General features: G+C 42.1%; 1 protein-coding gene across 1 annotated transcript in view; it reads left to right on the forward strand.

The window, feature by feature from the left end:
• Positions 1-21,111, forward strand: part of lrmda (leucine rich melanocyte differentiation associated) — a 248,587-nt gene extending 227,476 nt beyond the window's left edge. The window contains exon 7 of the mRNA XM_072437196.1: positions 19,732-21,111. Coding sequence (XP_072293297.1) covers positions 19,732-19,811 — 80 coding nt within the window. The 3' untranslated portion in view covers positions 19,812-21,111. The remainder of the gene's footprint in view (positions 1-19,731) is intronic.
• The last annotated feature ends 2,992 nt before the right edge of the window (positions 21,112-24,103 follow it).

Below are 24,103 nucleotides of genomic sequence, written 5' to 3' on the forward strand. Positions count from 1 at the left end.
ATGACTGGAGCCTTTCCCAGGGAATAAGCATCTGTTCAATAAAAAGTACTTTTTTGTACTTTGTTATTGGTTTATGGTGGAATTTCTTGGTTGTCCATCCCACTGACCAAAATTGTAGATGCATTCGCTCAGGCATTGTTAAAACATTTATAACGGAAAAGGGAATTCAAAATAGTGCTCAAATAACTCCTTCTGAATAAAATATGACACAAGCATTCATTTTGACATATTCCATTTTAATGAGAGACATTTCCATACAAGTAACAAATGTTCCCAATTTGTTTGTGAAGGCTGCAATTTATTATCATGTCAGCGTGTGGCTTTGGCTTCCTCCCCAGACTCCCCATGCACTTTTATTTAATCCTAGTATTCGTTTATTGTAACGAGAAGTTTTGAACTATAAATTAAGCAAGATTCATACTCGGAAACATCCAAATCCATCACCACTGAAATATGATTATTACACACTATGAAGCATATTTTTCAACGGCAGGAAAATATGCAGCCCCCTAAATCTCAGCTGCCCGTGACCATTTCGGACAACCTGGTATTATTTATGAGTGTGTAAACTCCATCAGACTGCAGGCTTATTAAGGCCCGAGAGTTCGAGTTTGAGGGAATTTGGCCATGGTTCTTAATGTGTCAGAGCTGCACGGACAAGGACGACATTCTGTGCCAAGCAATCCAAGCCCATTTGGAAGAACATACTAGCTCTGGACCTTGGTCTGTTTCCCGCTTGCTCTGGTCATTCTCACGGAAGTCTATAAATCACACAAAGTAGAGAGGTCACCCCTTAAATCAGCTCCGAAACGCCCGATTGCTAACTATTATTCATCCCCCTGGCTTTGATTTGTAGCCTGCGTGCATGACAAGCGAGATGCAAGTATGGTTCTTTCAATCTTTTTTTTGGAAAGTTGTCATGCTTTCCAAAGGTGCAGGTCCATCATGGTAATTTAGGATGAGTGTGCCAGATGGTTTTGGATATTTTTACAGCACGATGGATGCCGGGTCCAGTGCGTTTCTTCTGTGTCACTAGCCCTTGAAACAAATTGCTTGGCTAGTCTGTACCCTTCAAGCTGACAAATGACCACCAACTCGCTGCCAGATGCCGGACAACTTGTCATGCTAAAGGGGATAGCATTGGACCAAGAAAGTCCTTGTTGCACTATAATTATTGTGTATTAGCATACCTGTTAACATGGGGAGTGCACACTGTCTCATATGTGTACGAGTTACAATCGCAAATCCCGTGTTTGTCTCATTCCTTTACGCCGCACCATACATCTTAATCAAGCTGGTTTTAATAAATGATGTTTTGAGTAGGCTGTAGATCGTAATTCTGGAGTAACTGATCTTGCACGTGGTAATCATTCAAGATGAAAACATGCCTTAATGCTAGTCTGGTTAATGGCTCCAACAAATTAGATTCCAATTCACTCGTGGGCTAGTTTATCATTGCGCCTGACAACACATTTTGCATGGCTTAACAGCTGCGCTACATCACCCAAGCTCTCCGCCAGGGCAAGATCGTAACTTAGCCATACATGCAGTAGAAGCACTCATTTGCGGTGAAAAAGGGCTCCTGGTGATAATTTACAAAGGGGAGAAATGTGAATTGGGGGCGCCCTGTTAGCGATCACACTCCCAACAACAGTGACGCAAAACCCCAGTATGGGTTGTGCTTAGCTGCGCTGGAGCTGTTAGCTCTTTAACAAAAGACAGGTGGCGTTTATTGCGACAGTGTAGGCACATATGTAGAGCACGTGCAGTTAAGGGATTTCATGTCGACTGTTTATGGCTGAAGGTAGCAAACATAAAGGCTTGTAAAAAAGGTTTTACAGTGGAAGTCACAAAGGATTTCTGCAGCTAAAAGCAGGTTTATACGTCAAATATGAGTGTATTCATTAGCCCCCTACATGCACAGCACTGTTAGACAAATCTCTTAGGAAAAATAACAAAACCCCAGATTTATGTGATACAAGCTGAACTCACTGACACCACTTATTACACAATAGTCTTGTACGCATGCTGGTGTATTATAAAGTATATCAGAAGTTAAACTAAAAGGCTGCAATTTAGTACACACAAATAGAATTATAAATAGCCTATAAATACTGGTATACGTGACCAGTTCTGAAAGTATGAGCCTGTTTTGTTTTTATTTTTACACTGTTCTTATTCCATGTGTCATAACTAGCACTTTTGCTCTCATATAATTTGTTAGTGTTGATTAAAAATTGGTTTATGTATTGAATTATAAAAAACTGTTTCAATAGTAACTGCAAACACCCGAATAACACCAATCAATTCTGCCAGTAGAATTTATATTTAGAATATATTTACTGTTGCCAAATAAAGTTCTCCATATGCTCAGGTCCAGGAGTTTGAGTTTCCTGGAGTTGCCTTCTTGCACCTCCTGACTGATACAGCACTGTTTAAATTAGAACTAACTTCCTCCGGGCTCTGCAGCATTATTAACAGTCTCAACATCAGACTGACTATTCATTATTTGGAGGCTGTTCATGTATTTTCACATGAAATACATAACAGTGGGGTGGGGCTCACCGTACAAGAAGTATGTCTATGGTAAATATTTTCAAATAAGGTCTTACTGGATGGTTCTCTTGGGTCTGAATGCCTTTGGAAACCCACACGTACCCAGCAGCCTACACAGACAATGACTTCCTGAGATGTGGTGGTGAGCTCATCTGTCAATTACGCTAAGCTCCATTGGGCCATTGTCTAAACTGTTTTCTCACTCACAGCCCAAGCCACTGATTTATTGTCTACGGCCTCGGCGTCAATACACAATTGGGAGACACTAAGCTGTGATGTCTGAACACAAACTATTGTCGGAGTATCAGCATAGCTCACATTAAGTGCCATTTAGATTATTCATTGTGCTGGAACGGGTAAGAGTCGAGCTTGGATTTGCCGCTGGTGGATTCTAGGAGGCTATTATCCCATATGTTAGAGGGTCTCTTCTGTCAGCTTATTTTAGTCTTGCCACCCCTCTAGTTTCAATTGGAAAGTCCAAAAAAGTGCTGAGTACATTTCGAGTGTCACCATACCCAAGGCAATGCATATGTTACCAATTGTGGTTGACTTTGACGACTTTTAGGAACTTAATGCTCCTTAATGTTTGTTTTACTCTGCTTTTGCCACATCATTCAACCAGTGCCAGTGGGGCAACCTGTCAAGAGCATGTTTGTTTTGATCCTGTTTGTGCCCAGTGTAGTCTGATGTACACTGTTTATTGACATTATTGGAGTATTTCACAAATAGTACTGAAATAAGAGAGGCACAGTGAACGTGTTGTCCCCCGGGTCTATTGGAAGTATGCACCATAAACAAAACGGTAAAGAAAAATAACATCCACAGTCAGTTCACTTCTTATACTGTCATTCAAATACCCGCCTTGTGCAACTGAACGTTTCGACCCATGAAGACTATGCAAGGGGTCATCTCTGCCCTAAAGCTTTGTAAGGTCATCCTCACATGAGTGCCACTGCTGTTGGACTGAACCGACTTGCATTTCATCTTCTAAAAACACCAGGATCCACTGTAACTCTGAGTAGCAGGTCCATGCAGCTCATGTGGAATGAAAAGGCCAGGGTCAGGCAAATGCTAGGAAGTCCACCACAACCTTTTAATGTGTCACTCTGATTCACGGATTAGGTTGGCTTAAACGAAGAGAGCAGGTTTCTTTGTCAACGTAATGGAAGACGACAAGTTATTTCACTGTCATAATTTGATTTGCTTATAGATTCTGGCGTCGCATGTCACAGCATTACAAGAAGATTGGATTGACTTTGCCACTTTGGTCAAAGACGCAAATTTATCCCCAGATAGTGATTTTTCCATCTTGGTTGATTCACTGAGCTCTCTCGGGGAATGGATGCATTCAAAGTATTCAAATAAGCCTAAACCATTTTTATTGGCCCAGACAATTTTTGCATAAACACGAGTTTTCAAATATCAAGAGACCACAGCATTTAATACAGTATGCAGAATTGGAAAGAGTTTGCAAAGATGAAAATGCCCTCTGCTGCCTGGAGAGCTCCATAGGAGGAGTACAATATGCTTCTCCATTTGACACCATTAGCAAGAGTTAACACGTAACCTTTGGCAACGCTGAACAAATCGCGGCTCATTCTGGGCTTGTTCTGGGGCAGCCCTCTCAAACTCACCACTCGGACATTTGGATGGATGAAAAAGAGCGTTTTTGTATGTCTGGAGGTGGGAGCGTGCATACAGTGACCCCTCGTAGCCAGCAGCATCTCTGGACTAGCTTGGTTTTCTCCTGCCCTTTTGATCCACGGCTAAAATAACAAGCTTAGTTATGGTTGTGCCCTCTGCCGCGTGGAGAGGTAGTTTGAATCATAATTTTACAGGAGTACTTCGCTTATATAATATATAGAGCCATTGCTGGTGTTATTGTTTTGCTTTATGTTGTCGGCTGTAGATTGTAATGGCCGAGCTGAAAGGATGATATTAAGATAACCTTGGGAGAGCCATGGGCGGCTGTCCTTAGCGCCGTCGCTAACCCGTTCTGACATTTGGAACTGCTCAAGCACCCCAAGCAGACCTTTCTCTTATAACACTTCGTAGCCTTCCATATCTTCTGCTTATTAATATAGTTGGAGTGCGCTATACCATTGTTTAATTAATAATCCCTGATTCGTCCCTTTGCCTTGCAATTGTTGTATTTGGTTGTGTTTTATTTAGTTTAATTTTAATATAATTCTGCATACAATTACTGGTCATAGCAAGTGTTTCAACCTATTATCAAAATAGTTAAACACATTAGAATATTTAGTGGGTTGGTTATCAATATTTGCAGTACTGTGTTATAATGAGTTACATCATTTGTTCAAAACAGTTAAATATTCAACAACTACATTTGTCTCCTCAAAGGAAGTGATAAAACATATATAAGTTTTACATATTGTACCTAATTTGGACTTTATAAGGTTTTACAGCTCTGTAAGTTTATCATAATTTGGATGACAGTTTTTTTTTGTCTTTTTTCACTTTTATCTGTTTTCAATGTACACTTAAACTAAACAGTATAGATAACGTCTCAAAAAATCTGCTTGTTTTGACCCTTTTTCTAGGGATGTCCTTATTTCTAAATGAAGTGCTCAGCCTTCTACTGGCTCCCCAATGTCAAGTTGTATTGTGATTTGCTGGTATCCATTAGTAATCCCCGGGCGACACAATGCACAAATCAAGGATATTAGCCTTGCGATGTGCAGTCGATAATATTTGGCTTCATTAATTCCCATGCCCTCGGATGACACCCATTGCCGATTAGGTTTGAAATCTCATCCCCTCTCTCCTTGCTTCATACCTCAGCTGTGGCTCAACCAAGCAGCCAGGCAGATAATACGCTGTGAGCTCTGAAACATGTACCATTATAATTAGCTTTGTCAGGTCCTAGCCCCTACAACCCCCATGCAGATAATATGATAATATGTCTTCATAACCAGCTGACCTTACATGCTCAATATTTCTCCCCTTATGAAGATTACATGTCAATAAAGTAATTGAGTCCCCGGGTGTGTGGCAAGTGAAGATTTAGGTTATTGGACTTTTCAGGGCAGTGATGTACGAGCGTTATTATTCTACCTGTCAGGAGATGTGCAGGGGGCTGAGGACAGTCCGGGAGTGTCATAAGGGGGGTAGAGGAGATAAGGAAAAAGAGGCTGAGAGGAGAGTGGAGAGGGGGGGGCGGAATGTTCCAGTCGGAAATGAAGACAGGCCAGGGAGGAGCCGAGATGAAGCCGAAAAGCCAGGATCATTTCTCAGGAGCGGCCGACGGATCCACACTTAATCATCCCCTCACACCTTCACGCGCTGCCCCTCCTTCACTCTCTGCATACGAACAAGGATATGTCATATTAATTAAGAGGAGTAGAGTTACCGGGGAGCTATCCGTCTAACCGGGCCGCACCGAGGCCACGCCGCCGGTGAAATATGCTGCGCAACACAAACCTATCATGGCACCGCCGTCACTCCTGATTGGCTGCTGCGGCCCCATCACTTTAAAGTGTGTCAGGGAATCACTCTGTGTAATAAGATGTGATCGTGGTGCGCAGCGTGTAATGTCAACTAGGACGCTAAAAGGTATTACATGCAGCCGAGACGAGCAGGACAGTATCGGCTTATGAGTGTCAGATACAGGGACAACGCTCATGTGCACTCATTTACAAATTGTGTCATTGATAAATTGTTTGGAAGTATATGCAGATATGTTCATTCATTTTGGACAGTATTAACCAAATGAGGTTGCAGGCAAAACAAAAAAAAATCTTTTACAGAATAATTCTAATGTTACATAAAAGGAATGCCTCAAGCCTGTGTTATAGGGCCATTTGATTTAATTATTAATAAGTTATTAAAATAGTATATACATATTACTTTATTTACATTTTACTGTCTATGGACTAAAATTGATTTGCAAAGTTTTAATCAATATAAACATACTGCAAGTATTTTAATTAATGAGATCAGTTTGACTTGATATTTAGATATGCTTTTATGAACATTTGTTGGATGGTTTGTTTAAAAAAAATCTAAAAATACATTTTTACATAGTTTCTATTATTCTTTTTCCTGATGGCCTGTAAAACCTTGGTCTAACTCCACACCTAGTAATTTCCAGTGTGTTTCTGACATATACTGACAAATTGTCCTAAATACCATATGTCAGGGTACTTTTGTGATCTGTCATAATTTTACTGTCACTGCAGAGCGCGGGGAAATGGGATGTGAAAATGACTGTGCTGGATTGGGGGCCAGCGATGAAGGTTACACACATTTTTAGCAGCCGAGGAGCAGACACTGGGGACACACAAAGCAAAGCTAAAGGATATTTCCGAGTGTCCTTTTGTATTAGGCCCAGAGATTGATATCTTCCAGTCAGATGACGCTCTGATGTGAGTGATCCGGCCTCTCAATCATTGTGACATGCCGCTCTTGGCTAACACTCATGCGCGTTGATGGGCACACCCTACGCCACGAGGGCTAACGCTAACACTAGCACCTTCCTCTCCTCCACTTACTGTGCACGTCGCTCCGCCATCTCTGTTCTTTTATTTCCCCTGCCCTTCTCTACTGTTTGCTGTCACCATGTCATGTCCAATCACTGTTTGGCTGGCCAGGCACTCAGCGGGGCCAGGCAGGGAGCAGGGAGCCCCAGGTAGAGAAGTGCCTAACAGGCGTCAAGATGGCCACTGAAATGACTCTAATAATGGGCTCCCAGACAGGCCGCTCAGTTAGGATGGAGAGTAATAAGTGCTGGATGTTTGCAGGGGAAGGAAGTGTGAAGCAGGCCGGGTGACCCAGGGCAGTGTGGGGAGGCAGGTGCAGCCGGCCTGGGCCCACAGCCACAGCAGTGGAACAAGAGCTCACATCACTATTGACACATGTCGCACCACAGGACGCCATGTTTGTTTAACTGACAGACTGGTGAAGCGGGGTCAGGTGATTGGTTAAAAGTGAAGACAGCATTCTCGGATTAGGATTGTTTCTAAAGAAATATAAAAACAAACTAATTTGATGTTTTTTAGTGGTTAGTAGTTAACTGATTTTATTCATGCTGTGGCTTAATGTCCTTTCTCTTACCAATATCACACCTCTATTATTAAAGTAACACAACAGTAACTAATAGTTTTTTTTTGTAATGACACTAAACATTGTGCCAGATTGTTCTGTATGTATGGGCCAAGTAATTATGTGTTTTGAGTTTGCATATTGTAGCTATGTTTCAGGTGACATCGCTATTCATATGATGATTTTCAAGAGTGGATGGTAAGATCTTGGATTGATCAGTTTTATTAGTTGTGGATTTCCTTTTGGATATTTTTAAGACAAGAAACAGGCTCATTTGAGAGGAAAACATCCCTATGTTCTAAGATCTACGAAGTCCTTAACAATTAATAAAAAAACATTAACATAACATACTTTACCAACATACTGGGAACTCAAGAGATCACAAATCAGACAAACCATTGTCATACATGGACATTTGACCTTAGTTACACCCACTAAAAATGTTAAATAGACAATGAATTATGACTATCAGGCTATTGATTTTGTTTTTAATATCCATATGCAAAGACCATGTTTATTACCTGTGTAAATGTATGAGTTGAGGATCAAGGACACACTGTTTGAAGAGCATAAATCTCACCTCACATTGTCACCTTCATAGCTCCCTGTCTCCAGCACTTCCTCTGTAGCTACATTCGTCCGCCATCTTTGACTTGATGGAAATTACGCGTGACAGGTAGTGAGGTGCCATTTTGTCCAGTGATGCGTGAAGTCCATCATTGTCTATGTACTTGGAGTTTAGTTAACATGGCACTTAGCCACTGACGTTGCTTTCAAGCCAACAAAACACTGTCATTGTCGTGTCATTTATCTCTGGGTAACCAATTTTCGACGTGTTAGTCTCTGAAAGCCTCGTTGGGTGCTCCTAGCTATGTAGAACAAAGACTGTCTGTATGTTGACCATTTCATTCAACCTGTTTGAAATACAGGGGTCAATAAATTACAATAAACATTTCAAATAGGACAAAATTAATAGAGGAAAATCCACAACTAACAATGAAGTACACTTGTTTTCCCCTCTTGTTTTCACATACTTTCTTGTGGTCATTTCAGTGTCGTAATTTTCCCTTCTGGGCCACCGTAAAGGCTAACGCTTACATTAATCCCGCCAGCGTTGTCCTTCCCAGTGCGGCTATCTGCTAACAAGCTACTTCCCTTTGAACAGTTTTATGTGCTTAATTGCCCTGACAATGGGCTTCATTACGCAGTCCTTTTCATGCTGTTTTGCCTGATAATTATTATTTAATGTCTTCCAATGGAGAGCATCATTAATTCACCCTATCCCTCGCAATGTCACAGAGATCCACAGTGAAGCTTTCTGTCGCCACTGATTAATATGACGCTCTTTTGTTATTGAATCCTGTCCCTGTGATTAAAGCTTCATTGACTGACTCGCTAGCCGCTCTTATTAGCAGCGCCATTAGCCCGCGCTGCCAAATCGCTAATAGCTGTTTTCACTTTTCCCTTCTATTTCGGTCAGAGGTGCGAGCCACTTATCTGCGCCTTTTCTTTTAATTAGAAATCCTGGCTGTAATGAAGAAGACAATCGATCAGCGTCTAGCGTAGCGGGCTTCGTTAGCTGATTCGCCACGTGCCGTGTTGACAGACAAAATGAGCCTTTTTGATCGCGAGCGTCATTAGAGCATCCATGTGGCCTTAAGGGGACGCGCTGCCTTTTCAATAATGATAACACCGGCGCCCACTTGTCATTATTATGCTTACACGTGCTTTTTTTGTTTAGCCGTACTGTAATGTGCGCCTCCTCCCTTTAAAGCTCTTATCTCCTCGCGCCAGAGCTACTGTAAGCACTGTGCTCTTCTGCCTCTACGCGGGAGAAATGTCAGCAAAATTAATTTCACCATTTTCTCCTGCCATTAGGCCCCCTGCGACGCTAATCTCTTTCTTCAGTCAAAATTTATGTGCCCCAAGAATTCAATTTCCGTCTCATCCTCATACAGTACACTGGGACTACAAAGACTGATACGCATTCATCTGATTATAGCTGTAATTCACCCATCAACGAATAATGCCATCCTCAATTTAAAGTGTTTGATTACGGCCATTTAGACTGGTGAAAGTGATGGAGTGCCACCTCTCATCCTCCCCATAATGTTCCAAGATTCCATGCCCGCCACATTCCAATACTTATTAGCAATTAGGCCATATTGGAATTAATTACGCTAAAGAAAATACCGTTGGTCTTTCTCTGTACATAACATATCGAACTGGGCGTTATTGCACTTCAAAACGAAACATGCGGTAAAATCAACTTAGTATTGATCAGGGCCGGTTGAGCCATGACCTAGCAACCTTCTCCTGACAGCCCATCAGCCTGTGGCAATAGCAAATCTTTCAACTCTCCATCTTGTACGAATTATATATTTATTTTAGCCTCTGCGGTCAATATTCTGTTTTCTGTTTGTTTGTTTTTAACCTGAGTCATGCACCGATTCCCAAGTCTAAGTTCAGTTTGTATCACTCAATAACTCAAAAGTCCCCTCTTACTCACTGTCACACCGCAATGTGTTTGTCAATAACTTCATAGATTGAAAAAGGCAATATATTTAATATATTTATACTGAAGAGGAATTTTGAAGCTATAGCCATCAAAGTATCTGTTTTTGAGTAAACTGAGGATGGTAGTGGCTAAACACTAAAGGGTGAAAAGTGCACTATGTACGTTTTCTGGTGGGAAGTCCGTTACCTGCTTGTCTCATGAAAAAGCTATTGTTTTGCCTGGATTTATGTATTCAATTTTAAGTTTCATGACATTTAGTTATACACTCTCAACTGCTCTCAACATATTTCCCCTTTAATTTCCCCTTGTGTTTATCCGTGATCAATTATTAATATCAAACTATTTTCATGAAAACAGACAAATTCAAATCTTTACCTAACATTTGAACAATTTAACTGTTTTTACAACCACCATTCTGCTTCAGAGCAAAATCAATTTAAAGAAGGCCAACCCAGATGGTTAAAATGTCGAGTGTAGGGGTGTCGACGCTATGGCTTGTGGGCCAAATGCGACTGTGTTTATGTTGGCCCTCGAGCTTCCTGCTGGATTGAATGCTTCAATATGCGGCCCTCCTCGATGAAGACAGTTTGGATACCCGTGTTTTAGCCCAGGGACTCCACGCTGCAGTTTGCTATGCCAAAAGCAAGAATTGAACCACCAAACTTCAGGATATCGTTGTTTTTTAAGTTTTAAAGGTTAGATAAATGACCTTGGTTAAATCAGAAACATCACTGCCAAAATATTCGGGGAAATCTGTCGAATCCAACTGTGAATGTTGAATTTAAACTTTACATCAGCACAAACTATTTCAATCTTAATATCCACTAACAGGTTTGAGTTGTATTAGTATGGATGCAATCAGCCCTGGTTTGTGCCTGTGCATAAATGCAGAAAGAGGAGCAGAGTGTAAGGCAGAGGAGCCATGTTTGGACGTGTTGACAGGCTAACAGCGGCCTGACTGACAGCTCGTACACAGCATGTCAGGCTCACTGTGAGACGTGCAGGAGAGGGAGGGCTGACGTCAGGCCTTCATCAAGTGTCAGCACCTATCCACTGTACCGCCTGATGGATGGAGGATCATTATGCAGGCTGTTACACTTACCACTGCTAACACTGATTATAACAGCGGGAACTTGCGCTTCAACGGGAATCACTAGGTTCATATTAACAAGTCTGTACCTGATTTTTACTGTTAAAAAACGTGTTCGTTTTAAACTGTTTTCAGCGGGCCAAACTTATTTCTCACTTTCTTAACACATTTGTAGCATCCTTTATTCATCACAAGGAATTTATAAGCACTTTTTAAAGGTTTCAGTGGCAGAGCGGGGTTTTCCCATCACGGTAAATCTAAAACAAATCCCAAACCTAAACCAGGATTGTATAAGGACTAAACAAGGACTTGGACAGGCCTCAATTTAGTAGTATCCAGTAACGAAGTGTGAATTCACCGCATAATTAGATGTAGAGGTCTCAATCTGACCCCAACAGCTGCTTTTACAATATCTGTAACTAACGCAACTAATAATTACTTTATTACATGAAATAAGGGCCCTTATAAAAAATTGTCTCAAACATTTGTTCTAAAAGTTAAGAATTTTACAGATAATTATTTCCCAACAATAATAAGATACTCTAATCAATCAAATTCATAACCTTATTAGAATGAACTCATTATACAATTCTATTGCTGGTAAAGTACAGCGTACATTTAATCTAATAGCTTGGATTAGTATTATATAATAGTTCCAAAATGCCTTGAATTGCATTATTCATCCACTCTCAAACTTGATTGTGCTGTAGCCATAGCTGCCCTGGGGCTGACTTGCAACCACGTTCATAAAGGCAAAGTATAGGCCCGAGATAAGACACTTGGAAATATGTTTGTGATATTTTGGCAAAGGTTCAACTATTTTTTCTTTGATACACAAATGATCTCCACCTATTCTGTGTGTTTGATGGATGAAATGATCATCATGCAGCCTTTATGCACTTATGCCTGCTAATACTAATGAAGAATGCTGCATGTGAGATAGCAGCTTGTTAAACAGCACAGTCATTTTTTACAGTCAGTCATCAGTGGATATTTACTGTGGGCTTTCCTCTCCTTCCGCCTGCCTCTCAGTAGCTCGTGCCTGGGTGAAAAATGGCCCGCGTTTCCCCCGATAGCTCTGCGTGGATGTGGATAGTATAACTGGCTAATGAATTACAGATGAACATTGACGCAAATTAATCTTCCTGATGTTCCCAGGGTTATATGGCAGCTATTTAAAAGTTTAATCAATACGCTGAAGTTGAGAACATGCAGGCGCTGCAGTAGTTTGGCCGCCGTAAACAGCCGGGAGGGAAGCTGCAGAGGCTCCAGCCCAGGGTATGCATCATAATGACAGCTATTTATGTTTAATGGACTAAATATTTTTTATTGGAGCAGGATAAATGTCATTTTCACTTGGCCATGTATACAGTACGTTTGGAGTTTTTTAGGGCGAGGAGCGAGACAGGCGACATCTGTTAAAATGCTTAATGATTACTCCAGATATGACAAGAGATAGACTAAATATGGATTCACCTTCATCTTGTAACACTAACCCACTCTGGATGTGTCATGGAGGCTGCAGACAAGGGCCCGATGGTGCTATTAGAGTTATCTTACATCCAGTAAGAGGCCAAAATCAGGTATAAATCTGAATAATTCTACTGTAAGATGGAAAGAAGATGGAGAGGTTGTGGTGGCTGATCTGTTTTGCTGCTCTGGTAGAGATATGTCAGAAGGGAGTTGTATTTTGATTGAATTATGCATGTTTAAGTCATTCTTTATTGTTCTGTATTCAAGGCCCAATTGCTCACAAAAGCTCTGTTTTCACCTGCCCCCTGTTTCCGCCCACTGCTCTGTTTTTATTTATGACTCATTTTCAAATTCAGACTCCGGTTGATGTAGGGTTCAAAAATGTAAATTGTTTTTTAGTTGAAAAAACAATCCATCAGGATGTCCTCAAAACCCATTTTTTTATCTTCATCGATCCAAACAACCATTTGATTAATCAAAACAATAATCAAAAAACGGGTTGCACAGAGGCAGAGTGGTAAGCACTCTCGCCTCCCAATAAGGACATCCTGGGTCCTGCCCCTGTCATGTTATGTTCTCTCCAGGTTCTCCATCTTGAAGACATGCATGTGTTAGGTAAATATGGCAACTCTAAATTGGCCCCAGTAAATGAATGTGAGAGTGAATATTTGTCTGTGTGTCTCTGTCTCTGTGTTTGCCCTGCAATGAGCTGGCCCCTGTCCAGGGTGTGCCCCGCCTAAGGCCCAAAGTCACTGGGATAGGCTCTGGCCCTAACGGGAACAAGCAGTAGAAGATGATTTCATGAATAATCACTTTATTAATTGATTAGTAAAATGAACATACATTATTTGTCTTAATGGCCCTTTAGGGGGTCATGTGGCTGCTGCCCCCTTCAGACAGGAGCCGGTCACTTCATCTCATCAGACTGACCTGAACTGATAATGGAAGAAAGATGGATTATGTTTATATATTTTTGACCCATGCTATAATCAGTCCAATAATTTCCTCGCTGTATGCATTTCTACAATGTTCTTGAGTGCAAATAGAGCTAAGAGCCCCATAGCAGCGTTAGAAGGACGGATGTGGAGAGGAGACGGCATGCCCAGAATAGATAACCTTGGTGTTAAAAGCAGCGTCTGTCGGATGTGTCTGTGGGTGACATATTGATGGCCCTTGAAAAGAGTGGCTCTGATTGTATGCAGGGGACAATCATTAAAGCCCTCCATCTCCCTGGTCGCTCGCCTCTCTCTTTAGGAGCATCTGAGTATGCACATCCTCCGGCCTGATTAAACTGAGGACGGCTGCGCAGACTGACCAATACTTAACACAAGCACTCAGCAAACTTGTAATCATGTTACTAAGATGTCTAACTTAAGGCCGACACTGCAGGTGAAGAGGAACATATCCTACATTTGAAGCTTCTTCTGTAGTTTACCTGCATAAATATGAGAAAATATGTTTTCATATACAACTAAGGCATTTTATTTGTAAAAATTGATGGAGCCAGATTTAAGTGTATCGCTGCATTTTGATGACAAAAGATACAAGTTAAGCTCGGATACAAAAACATTACTGAGGAGATTTTGGATATCTTATTTTATTAAACTAGATCTGACTGAAAATTGCCTATGTAATTAAAACTTTAATGCAAATCCTTCTGTCTAGCCTCTGTAACTGTTACTGATACTAGGAATAAGGTGTTTAAGATCCAATATATGCAAATATTCTATTAAATTTATTTTTGTGATGCAAAAAATCACAACAGCAGTGAAAAACAGATTGAAGAATGTTCGTAGGAATTCAGCAAATGGATAATGTCCCAGCATCCGCTGTCCTTAGATCCCTTCTCTGCAAAGAAAAACTACAAACTCCTGTGGGGAATTGTAGAAAGCTCGGGGAGAACCACAGTGAATATCCTCCTCCCACAGATGAACAGGCTGCAGGTGGTCCAGGACTGACTGTGGAGCCAGAAGCACTCAGGAGGAGAGAGGGTGGATCATCTAGGCAGATGAGGAGCTGTTCATTTAGTACAGGGAGAGTTCCTCCAGGTGGTAGAGGAGCACTCGGATCTACAGGTCATCATCAGCAGTGTCTGAAACACTATCACTCCCTGAGGGGAGTGGAAGAAGGAGAGAAAGATGATGAACAGACACTGGTGAACTAAAATATGATAGGGTTAGGAAGAAACAGAGGATAGTGCTCCAGCTGCCATACTTCCCCCAGCATAGCTGCTCCAAGGGCAGCGTAGCTAAGAAACTGAAGGTTTTTATTTGTGTTCCTAACTGGCCTGACCATAAGCGAGGAATGTTTTAAGCCTGATACGCAGATGAAAGTAGCTGCTTTATAGATGTGATTTATATGCACTTTGAATGAGAGACCCAAGGTTTCTCACATTAGAACTGGAGGTTACACTGACATTGTCCTGTGTGCCTATCTGCTCAGATAAAGAGTCGCAGACGTTTAGGGCCTAGTACAATGACCTCATTTTTTTCAGGGTTAAGAAGCAGATAATTAAGTGTCATCCAGGTTTTTATATCCTTCACACAAGCACTAAGTTTGCTCTTGTTCTGGTTTCATTGATATATAGCAGGGAAGTTAATGCCATGCTTTCTAATAATGTTACCTAACGGCAGCATATAAAGAGTAAACAGAATCGGGCCGAGTACTGAACCCTGCTGCACAACGTAGGTTACTTTACATTAACCAATTGTACCTATCCAATAAACAGGGTTTAAACCAACTGGTTTGATAAGATATATGATAAGAAAAATGCAATTGTCAGTTAAAGTTTGAATATTCTAGTCAACTCAAAGCCCATTTCTGGTGAAGGTGGATATAGTTAAAAGTAGAGATTCAAGTTGTTGAAGTTGTTTTAAAGTGACTGCAGCCATATTCCCTCACATCATCAATAACATTAAGTAGTTCCCAGCTTCAGTGCTCTGTACATAGGCTGTGTGTAGCTGGCTCACACTGCGACAGAATGGCCCATCAAGCCCCCGCGGAGGAGACACATGCTTTGGGTAATCATCTCCAAAGAGCAGCCTTCTCACACACTCCATAACATCTCCACACACTGTACAGAGTGGAGCACAGTGGCCCTCCACACTACAAGGTGCTGGGTGACATATGTGCCCGGGCAGGCTGATGGCACCTCCGCCGGGGCACCATGGAAACATTACACTCGGCGACACTTTGTTAATGTGTCACATTAATGGCCGCTCCTACTGTTAGCTCTGTCAGGTCGGGGAGACGTTTAGAGCACATCTAACATATACGAAGATGCTTTATGCTTAGTCTAAGGCTTTTGAATTCATTGTGCTTATTTTGGTCCTTTTTATTGGGGTGAACTAATATGAGTTCAACTGGAAAGGGCATGAACTTTCAATGCCTGGTCAGCCAAGACGTGAACTCTAGACAGCGATCTCATCTGCCCCAATTCAGAAAGGAAGGAAGGAAAATCATTTCACAGGGGAACTGAACAATCGTTGATTTTGTTTGATTTTGTTCTATATGAGAGACGATCAATGATGGGAGTTTCCCACGCAGCTCTGAAATAAATGAACCTGATTGGACGGCTCTGTCTGACTGAGATGCAGCAGGAGTTTGTGACCAATTTGAGATCTTTTGAATAGAATATAGAGATAAAACCAGTCTAGATCTGAACTTTAAAGTCCTTGCCTATGTAGAGTCTAGTGTATAAGTGTCAGGTGGTGATCAGAGAGTCTGTTGGTGCAGATTGACAGACACCTTTTCATCAGTCAGAGTCAATGAATAATCCAATTCAACACACTTGATTTAGAACCTTATTTTTATACATGCCTTATTTTATCATAGTATATTTTGGACCATCATTACTGTTTCATGTTGCACCATACCGCAGAAGCAAGTTCCTAGTTTGTTAATTTTTATTCACTGACAGTGGCAATAAACCTTTTTTGATTTTGATCTGATAAATGGAAATGTTTCCAAAGTGCTGGCACAGAAAACCATTGAAAACAAATAAACGATCAGCTGCTCTACAAGTGCTCTAAACAAAACAATAAAACTCTAAACTATAGAGGTCTAGTGTTGCATGTTGAGAAGCTACAAGCAGAAAATAACTTCAATCTATTTCCTTTCTCTCCCCTGCCTACAATGCCTCGCATTGTAATATATTTCTCCTTTGATCTGGGATTGTATTCCAGACCCTGCTGTTCAATCACAGGTCCCAGGTCCAGAGTGTTTGAAGGGGTCTGTTCCTCCCGTCCTTCAGTCCTCAGAGTGTGAAGGCCGTTGAAGCTGTCCATCTGTGAAGCTACAGACGCAGCCCCTGTTGCTAACACCTTTATAGGACAGAGCTAGTCTGGTAAAGCTCAGTGGGAGAGAGTTAGCTTCTCTGCGGGGTTATACGAATATGTGTGAGAGCCTCCAGTGCCCACATGATCACAGCACTGCCAGACAGGCCCTTGTCCTGCCGTGTCAAACCCACTCGCCAACCATGGCACCCATATCCTCCGGCAAATTACCCACCCACCACCTACCAAGGCCAGCCACAGCTGTATCCCACCAATCCTCCCAAGTGTCACCAGGCTGCACAAGTACATGTACCTCTGTGGCACACTGGGAAGGCAGCACACAGGCAGGCACAGAGTGGTCCCCTGGATGTTATTGGAGGTGACAGCTCCTCACACTTGAGTGTTTGGATCACCTCAAGTCGCCGGGCTATGAGGGGGAAATGAGCACTGCACACTACAAAGTCCAGATTTAGATTGACTGAGCTTGTCCTGGGGCCTGCTCGTGCTGCTGCCTGTGCCACTGCGCTCTCCCTCCGCCTGACAGAACACCCACTACAGCTGCGAGGGACTGCTGTGTGCTGCCTGTGTCTCGGCGACTGTCTCCTCCGCGCGAGCACTTTGAAGAGTGGCGGGGAGCGGGGGCAGACGAGAGAGCTGTGTCAGGTTTGGTTAGAATTGAGGGTGGCATCAGAATATGCTTGGCACTAATATGGCACCAGTATCTCTGTCCCCATCTCTGCTTTCTGTCACTTAGTTGCCATTCGCTCCCCGCCCTTGACAATGTCTCTTTGGATTATGTGATTGGACTTAGCGCTCGGAGCAGCCCTCTCTCTCCTCCTCTCTCTGTCTTCTCACCGGCTGTAATGCACTTGATGTCTATTTAAAAAGCCAGGCCAAAGCTGTGCGTGTTGTCCTGTCGGAGGATCATTGACAGGACTAATGCCACTTGTCCTTGGCTCATTGGGCGAGAGGTGAGAGGAGCGAGGCGACATCACAGGCATGCTCCACAGGCCAGACTCTGGAGGTGTGGACATGGAGAGTCGCCTCATAACAAGCCATACGGGCGGCCATCTTGGTTTCACACTTTTTGGTTCATGACTGTGACTGAACTACATATTTATATTTTGTCTTCTTCTTGTATTAGTTGTGTAGTACTACTCTAATATGCTAATTATATAATTATATTTAAAACATGGGTGAATTGGCTGTGCTTAGGTAGAATATAAAGTATATATTCACTTTTCATGGTTTCTGTTTCCTGTATAGGCACCATTTTGAGGACTTTTTACTATTCAAATGATGGAATACTTTGTTTTGACTTGCTAATTACTTGTACATTCATTTCTTTTAACACGTGGCATTTTATCCATTTTATCCACCCGAAAGTATTCCACTTCTTTCTATGGTTATTCTACATTTCTGATGTTCCATATTGATTGAAATATAATGTCTTAGGGCTGATTTTAATGGCTTGTTGAATACAGAGTAGAGTGACCACGCCCCTGTCCTCCTGCTTACTGCAATTGTACACAGACTCTCTGAGTACATGTACAGTTTGTGTATATTCTGAGTACATGTACAGTTTGTGTATATTCTGAGTACATGTACAGTTTGTGGGCTCTCTGAGTACATGTACAGTATGTGTATATTATGTGTACATGTACAGTATGTGGGCTCTCTGAGTACATGGACAGTATGTGTATATTCTGTGTACATGTACAGTATGTGGGCTCTCTGAGTACATGTACAGTATGTGGGCTCTCTGTGTACATGTACAGTATGTGGGCTCTCGGTGTACATGTACAGTATGTGTATATTATGTGTACATGTACAGTATGTGGGCTCTCTGAGTACATGTACAGTATGTGTATATTCTGTGTACATGTACAGTATGTGGGCTCTCTGAGTACATGTACAGTATGTATATTATGTGTACATGTACAGTATGTGGGCTCTCTGAGTACATGTACAGTATGTGTATATTCTGTGTACATGTACAGTATGTGGGGCTGGTGTGGGAGGCTGTTGGCTTGTTACTGTCAGGCCTCTGGACAGTGTGTGTGAAGAAATGTTTATCGAGTCAATCTGGCCCAGACCCTTGTAATGCAGCCATTCAGAGAGAATATACCTGCACTATAGTTTAGTGTTTACATTGACCATCTGCACTCACACAAGCCAAGTATGCAATTACAACTTGTGTTAACTAATGTTAAAAGTAGATTTACTATAGTTTACCATGCAGTGTAAAGTGTACATGGATGTAGCCTCTGGTGTAATATACGATATATATATAGGCCAATACAAACAATCAAATTCAAATTTAACCAAATGGACTGAATGAACTTCTTGCTTCGGACTTTGTAAATAATTGTAATATTCTCTTTCTTTTTTTGTCCCTTGTTGTATATTAAAACAAAGATGGCTCTAAAATGAGCTGCAGTACTGCTTTGGGAATAATAATAATGGGAGATTCATGGGCCAAAGCTTGGCCGGTTCGTGTATCCACAGTAGGGCCGCAGTCATTATTGTCGACTATTAAAATGATCAGAATTGTATTTTGATAATCAGAATAATTAACTGAACTATACAGACTGACAATGTATAATATGTTTGACTAGCCGACTCATCAAAAAATGATTCAGACTGATGGACTGCTCAGATAATCGTTAGTGGCAGCCCTACTCCATAGAAAGTTTATTCTTAACAAATCTTTCTACATTCGCTTCATTAATTTGACCATTTCTCTATTTTGTTTTCAGGCTTATTCACCAAGTGTAGCTACATCTACTACGGCAAGCACTCTGAAGGCAACCGATTCATCCGGAACGACCAGCTCTGACCTCCACACTGGAATCAGCACTGGCTCTGAACCCCAGCTCATCTGTACCATATCTACTTTATACTTCATGATACGTTTGTAAACCGTTATTTCATGCTCCTTATTGTTGGATGTGAAGCCTTTTCTTGGATCTTAACCCAGCCTCTCCTTTTTGAGCTATTGGCCTCTGTGAGTTTAAAGTCAGGGATGACACTTGAGCTGACATGATTGCCTTTAAGCATCAGCAGAGCCAGCACAAACAAAGCGCCATCCTCCCTCTTTTCCTCCCTCTCTCTCTCTCTCTCTCTCTCTCTCTCTGTCTGCCGGTGACAAACACATCCCTCCAATTGCCTGTGTTTCTCTGACAGCCATGATGGATCACCTATCTACTGCTGCCACTAATCAAGGGTGAAGGGGTGACGGTCACACACCTGGGGCCTGACTCGGGCTCATCACTCTCCTGCTGCGCTCGCTTCACTCTCTCACTCTCTCTCATCCCCTTCTCTCTGTCAAGGCTCGCACATTCGCTGTTCAAAACATTAAGCCTGATGCTGTTTAATATGCCACGGTCAAACTCCAGACACTGTGTGAGGAGTTGTTTTTTCTCTATTTGATTTTTGGAAAAGATATTTGGTACAGGTTGGAGGAGCAGGTGAAATTATAAATGTTCTATTCTAATCTGTTTGTGCTGTGGCATTGGATTCGATTTTGAGTCTGGAAAACAAATCACTAAAAAAGATGTTTTTGTCAATACAAATGAAGATAGTGACGTTGATGATTGTCAGGAACCTTTAAAACCACTTCATGTGTTGATATGAAAACTTCAGAACATTCTATTACTGTCTTTTATGAAGGGTAAAGTTTATTTCATTTATGTTTTATGTGTGTGGAGTTTAAAATGTTTAACTGATTGCCTATATAAAACAAAACATAAAGTGTGTAACAAGCAATATAAAAATATAGTACAAATATTGATTATTATATTTGTTAGGAATTAACTCCAAAACATGGTCTTGATGTCAAATGATCAAATGACAAGGGTCAGTTTTTTCCTTTAGAGAAGTTCTCAAACCTTGTGCCAGTCTTTGTTGTGGATAAGCCCAATATAGATATTAACCATAAACCAGGTCAACAAATCTACGAGCCGACAGTTAAATTGCACTATAGAATTCTGGCCTGTCTCCAGCCCAATTTAAAACTATAGTTTTAGAACATTGTGATGTCACATGAACCCAACGTATCTCTTGTTTTGAATGATAAATGAATAACTGTAAATGCTGTGCATGTACAGTTTGTATTGGCCGATTAAAGACATTTCACTGTGTCATTCCTGGTGTCTTGCATTAGCCTGTTAGCTCCTGTAGCCTGTTAGCTCCCGAAGCCTGTTAGCTCCCGTAGCCTGTTAGCTCCCGAAGCCTGTTAGCTCCCGTAGCCTGTTAGCTCCCGTAGCCTGTTAGCTCCCGAAGCCTGTTAGCTCCCGTAGCCTGTTAGCTCCCGAAGCCTGTTAGCTCCCGTAGCCTGTTAGCTCCCGAAGCCTGTTAGCTCCCGTAGCCTGTTAGCTCCCGAAGCCTGTTAGCTCCCGAAGCCTGTTAGCTCCCGAAGCCTGTTAGCTCCCGTAGCCTGTTAGCTCCCGAAGCCTGTTAGCTCCCGAAGCTCCTGAAGCTGAAGAGCCTGAGCCACTGCGTGGACTTAAAGTGTGTGTGTGTGTGTTAGTTACACAGACATGAGGAAGGTCACATTCGGGCTCACTGTGTTTGTCACTCTGTGTCTTCTTGTGTTTACTCATCTCTGTTGTCCAACAAATGCTAGTCCACACTACACATATTAGTGCAAACTACACATGCTATTCCACACTACACATAACATGTAACATGGTATAGTAACACTAATTACACTGCTCACACTGGTCACACTGGTCGCACTGGTCACACTGCTCACACTGGTCACGCTGGTCACACTGGTCACACTGGGTCCACTGGCTTACATGGGGGTGTTTAGGAGCTGGGCACTAGTGCAGTTCCTTCAACATGACAAGGTTTATTTGTCTTTATTTTGATATGCTCTGAGCAGAGTGGTGCTGACAGGCAGAGGAGGCAGGAAGTGGGAGCCACAACAAGTTCCCCCACACGACAAAATGTCATGGTTCCCCTGGCTGCTGAAAAGAGCAGACATTTAAAAGTTTGTGACATGTGTCAGTGGCACTGCCATTGAGCCAGTGCGGCTGATGGAGCTGGAATTGACAGGCCCCAGTCACCGGTGCTGCTAGAGCTGGCTGGGGGACACACCAAGTTTGGTGCATGTCACTTCCTATCTCCGTCAGGGGCGCATCTGAGGCTGCTACGGCAACACAAAGTGCATTATGGGATGGCAGTGGTCTGACATATGGCTGCCGTGGATGAGTGTGTGAGTAGATGAATGGTGGACAGTGGATTCATTAAGGTTTACCTGTAGGCAGTGGCCTGTGACCTGTGGAGACACAGACTTCATCAGAGCAGATCAGTGACATTCAGTTGCAGCCTGCAGGCCTCTGCGCAGACATGTGCAGCCACAAAAAGACACTGTCAATGTATCTCTGTGTGCCAGCGTCCCAGTGCACAGGAACATAGAGCATGGGTTTACAACAGTCACACTTTCACATTTGAATGAACAGTGAGTGAAGAAAGGGCTCGCTCACTATTGACACGTGTGTAAATTGGATCAAATTAAAATTGTATTAATGCAAATATAGTGTATTCTGTATTCTATAGGTATTATGTTGCCAAAATGGAATAATACAATAATAATTATAATGTATAATTCTCATACACCAACACAAGCGGTGTTTCCTAGCAGCAGACCTGACTTCACCTCCCCAAAAGGCACGTTCTCTGCGCCTGGCTGTCAGGAGAACTAAGGACCAATCATTGTGTCAGCCTCCATCACTCATGATGGACTGGCACCAGCTAATGCAAATGTACAGGAGGGCCGAGAATGCTCTGTCTATGAGTGACATGTGGCCAGTGATAGCAGAGCTGCACAGGACTGAGATTCTACTGTGGCTCCATAAAAAAGAAAATACGGCTCCTCCTCTTCTCCTGCACCTAGAGAGAAAGAGAGGGAGGGAGGGAGAGCTATTTCCCGCCTGTACATCCTGGATGAGTAACATTTGTCATTCAGGCCTCTGACGGAGTAATTAGCTTGTCACTGGGCATCAGGCTGAGCTGGCTCTTTCCTCTAAGAAAGATGGACAGAGTGACAGAGGAGCTGACAGCCAGTCGATAATGTGGCAATTAATGTCATAAATAATTCCACTGCCAATTACATCCGAATGGACTTTCACCCAGAGCGGTGACCCCCTCCTCTCAGGCGGCCGGAGGAGGGACAACTGTCTGTGCCCTGTTATTACAGGGCTTTTAAAGGAACACGCCCCTAATGTAAGCCCGTTCTGCTGGATCTGCCCTCGCCCCTCACTGCAGACAGAAGCCATGTAACATTTCATTATTATTATTATTATTATTATTAAAGACCATCACAGCACTTTATGCTCCAGATTTAAGAATGAAGAACAAGCATGTCAATTCAACTGTACATTTTGTGTACATATTTTTATTCTTATTTTTTATCTTATAGCCTCTTGTTATTTTAATCCCATGGCAGATTTAAATTGTTTCTCTTTTGTTTTAAATTGTACCGAATCACCAATTCAAGTTCCTATAATTGTGAATTCTGTTCATTGACAATAAATGAAACCTTTTCTGATTCTGATTCAGATTCTGGCATTACCACTGTTTTAATGTTGGTAGCCCATAAAGAAAACAAACAAACAAACAAACAAACAAACCACATGTATTAAATGTATTATTGTCATTTGTAAGGACAAGGAAACCGACAATCCTGGTTGAACCCACTGATATGTTTTGTTACTTGACACACTAATCTCATGTTAGTGTTTTAGATCCACAAAGATGTACTAAATGAACTAAATGATTCAGTTTCTCATGAAGAAGCCTAAACAGAAGGACGAGCAGAGTAAGTTCAAAATGCTAACTAATCCATGTGGCGTGTCCTTTCTGGTGCTCCTCGCGCGGGTCATGGTGCAGGACCGGGAGGCTTTTCAAATGCCATGGCGGCCTGTCCATAACGAATAAAACGACTGATTTGAAAATGCAGACAATTATGTGAGAGAGATCAATAGGAGCTGATAGTGTAAAGGTTGTCCAAGCTTAAGCAACAGTGGGAATATTGATCCCTGCGCCGTCTGTGTGTGGGAAAAATGATATGTGTTCTGAGCCAGATACAGGTTAATCAATGAGCAGGTGAGAAGCATGATGAGA

Source organism: Eucyclogobius newberryi, unplaced genomic scaffold (assembly GCF_026437365.1).
Source record: "Eucyclogobius newberryi isolate DKJ021-1_F unplaced genomic scaffold, fEucNew1.0.hap1 SCAF_8, whole genome shotgun sequence".
In the NCBI taxonomy this organism is placed as follows: Eukaryota; Metazoa; Chordata; class Actinopteri; order Gobiiformes; family Gobiidae; genus Eucyclogobius; species Eucyclogobius newberryi.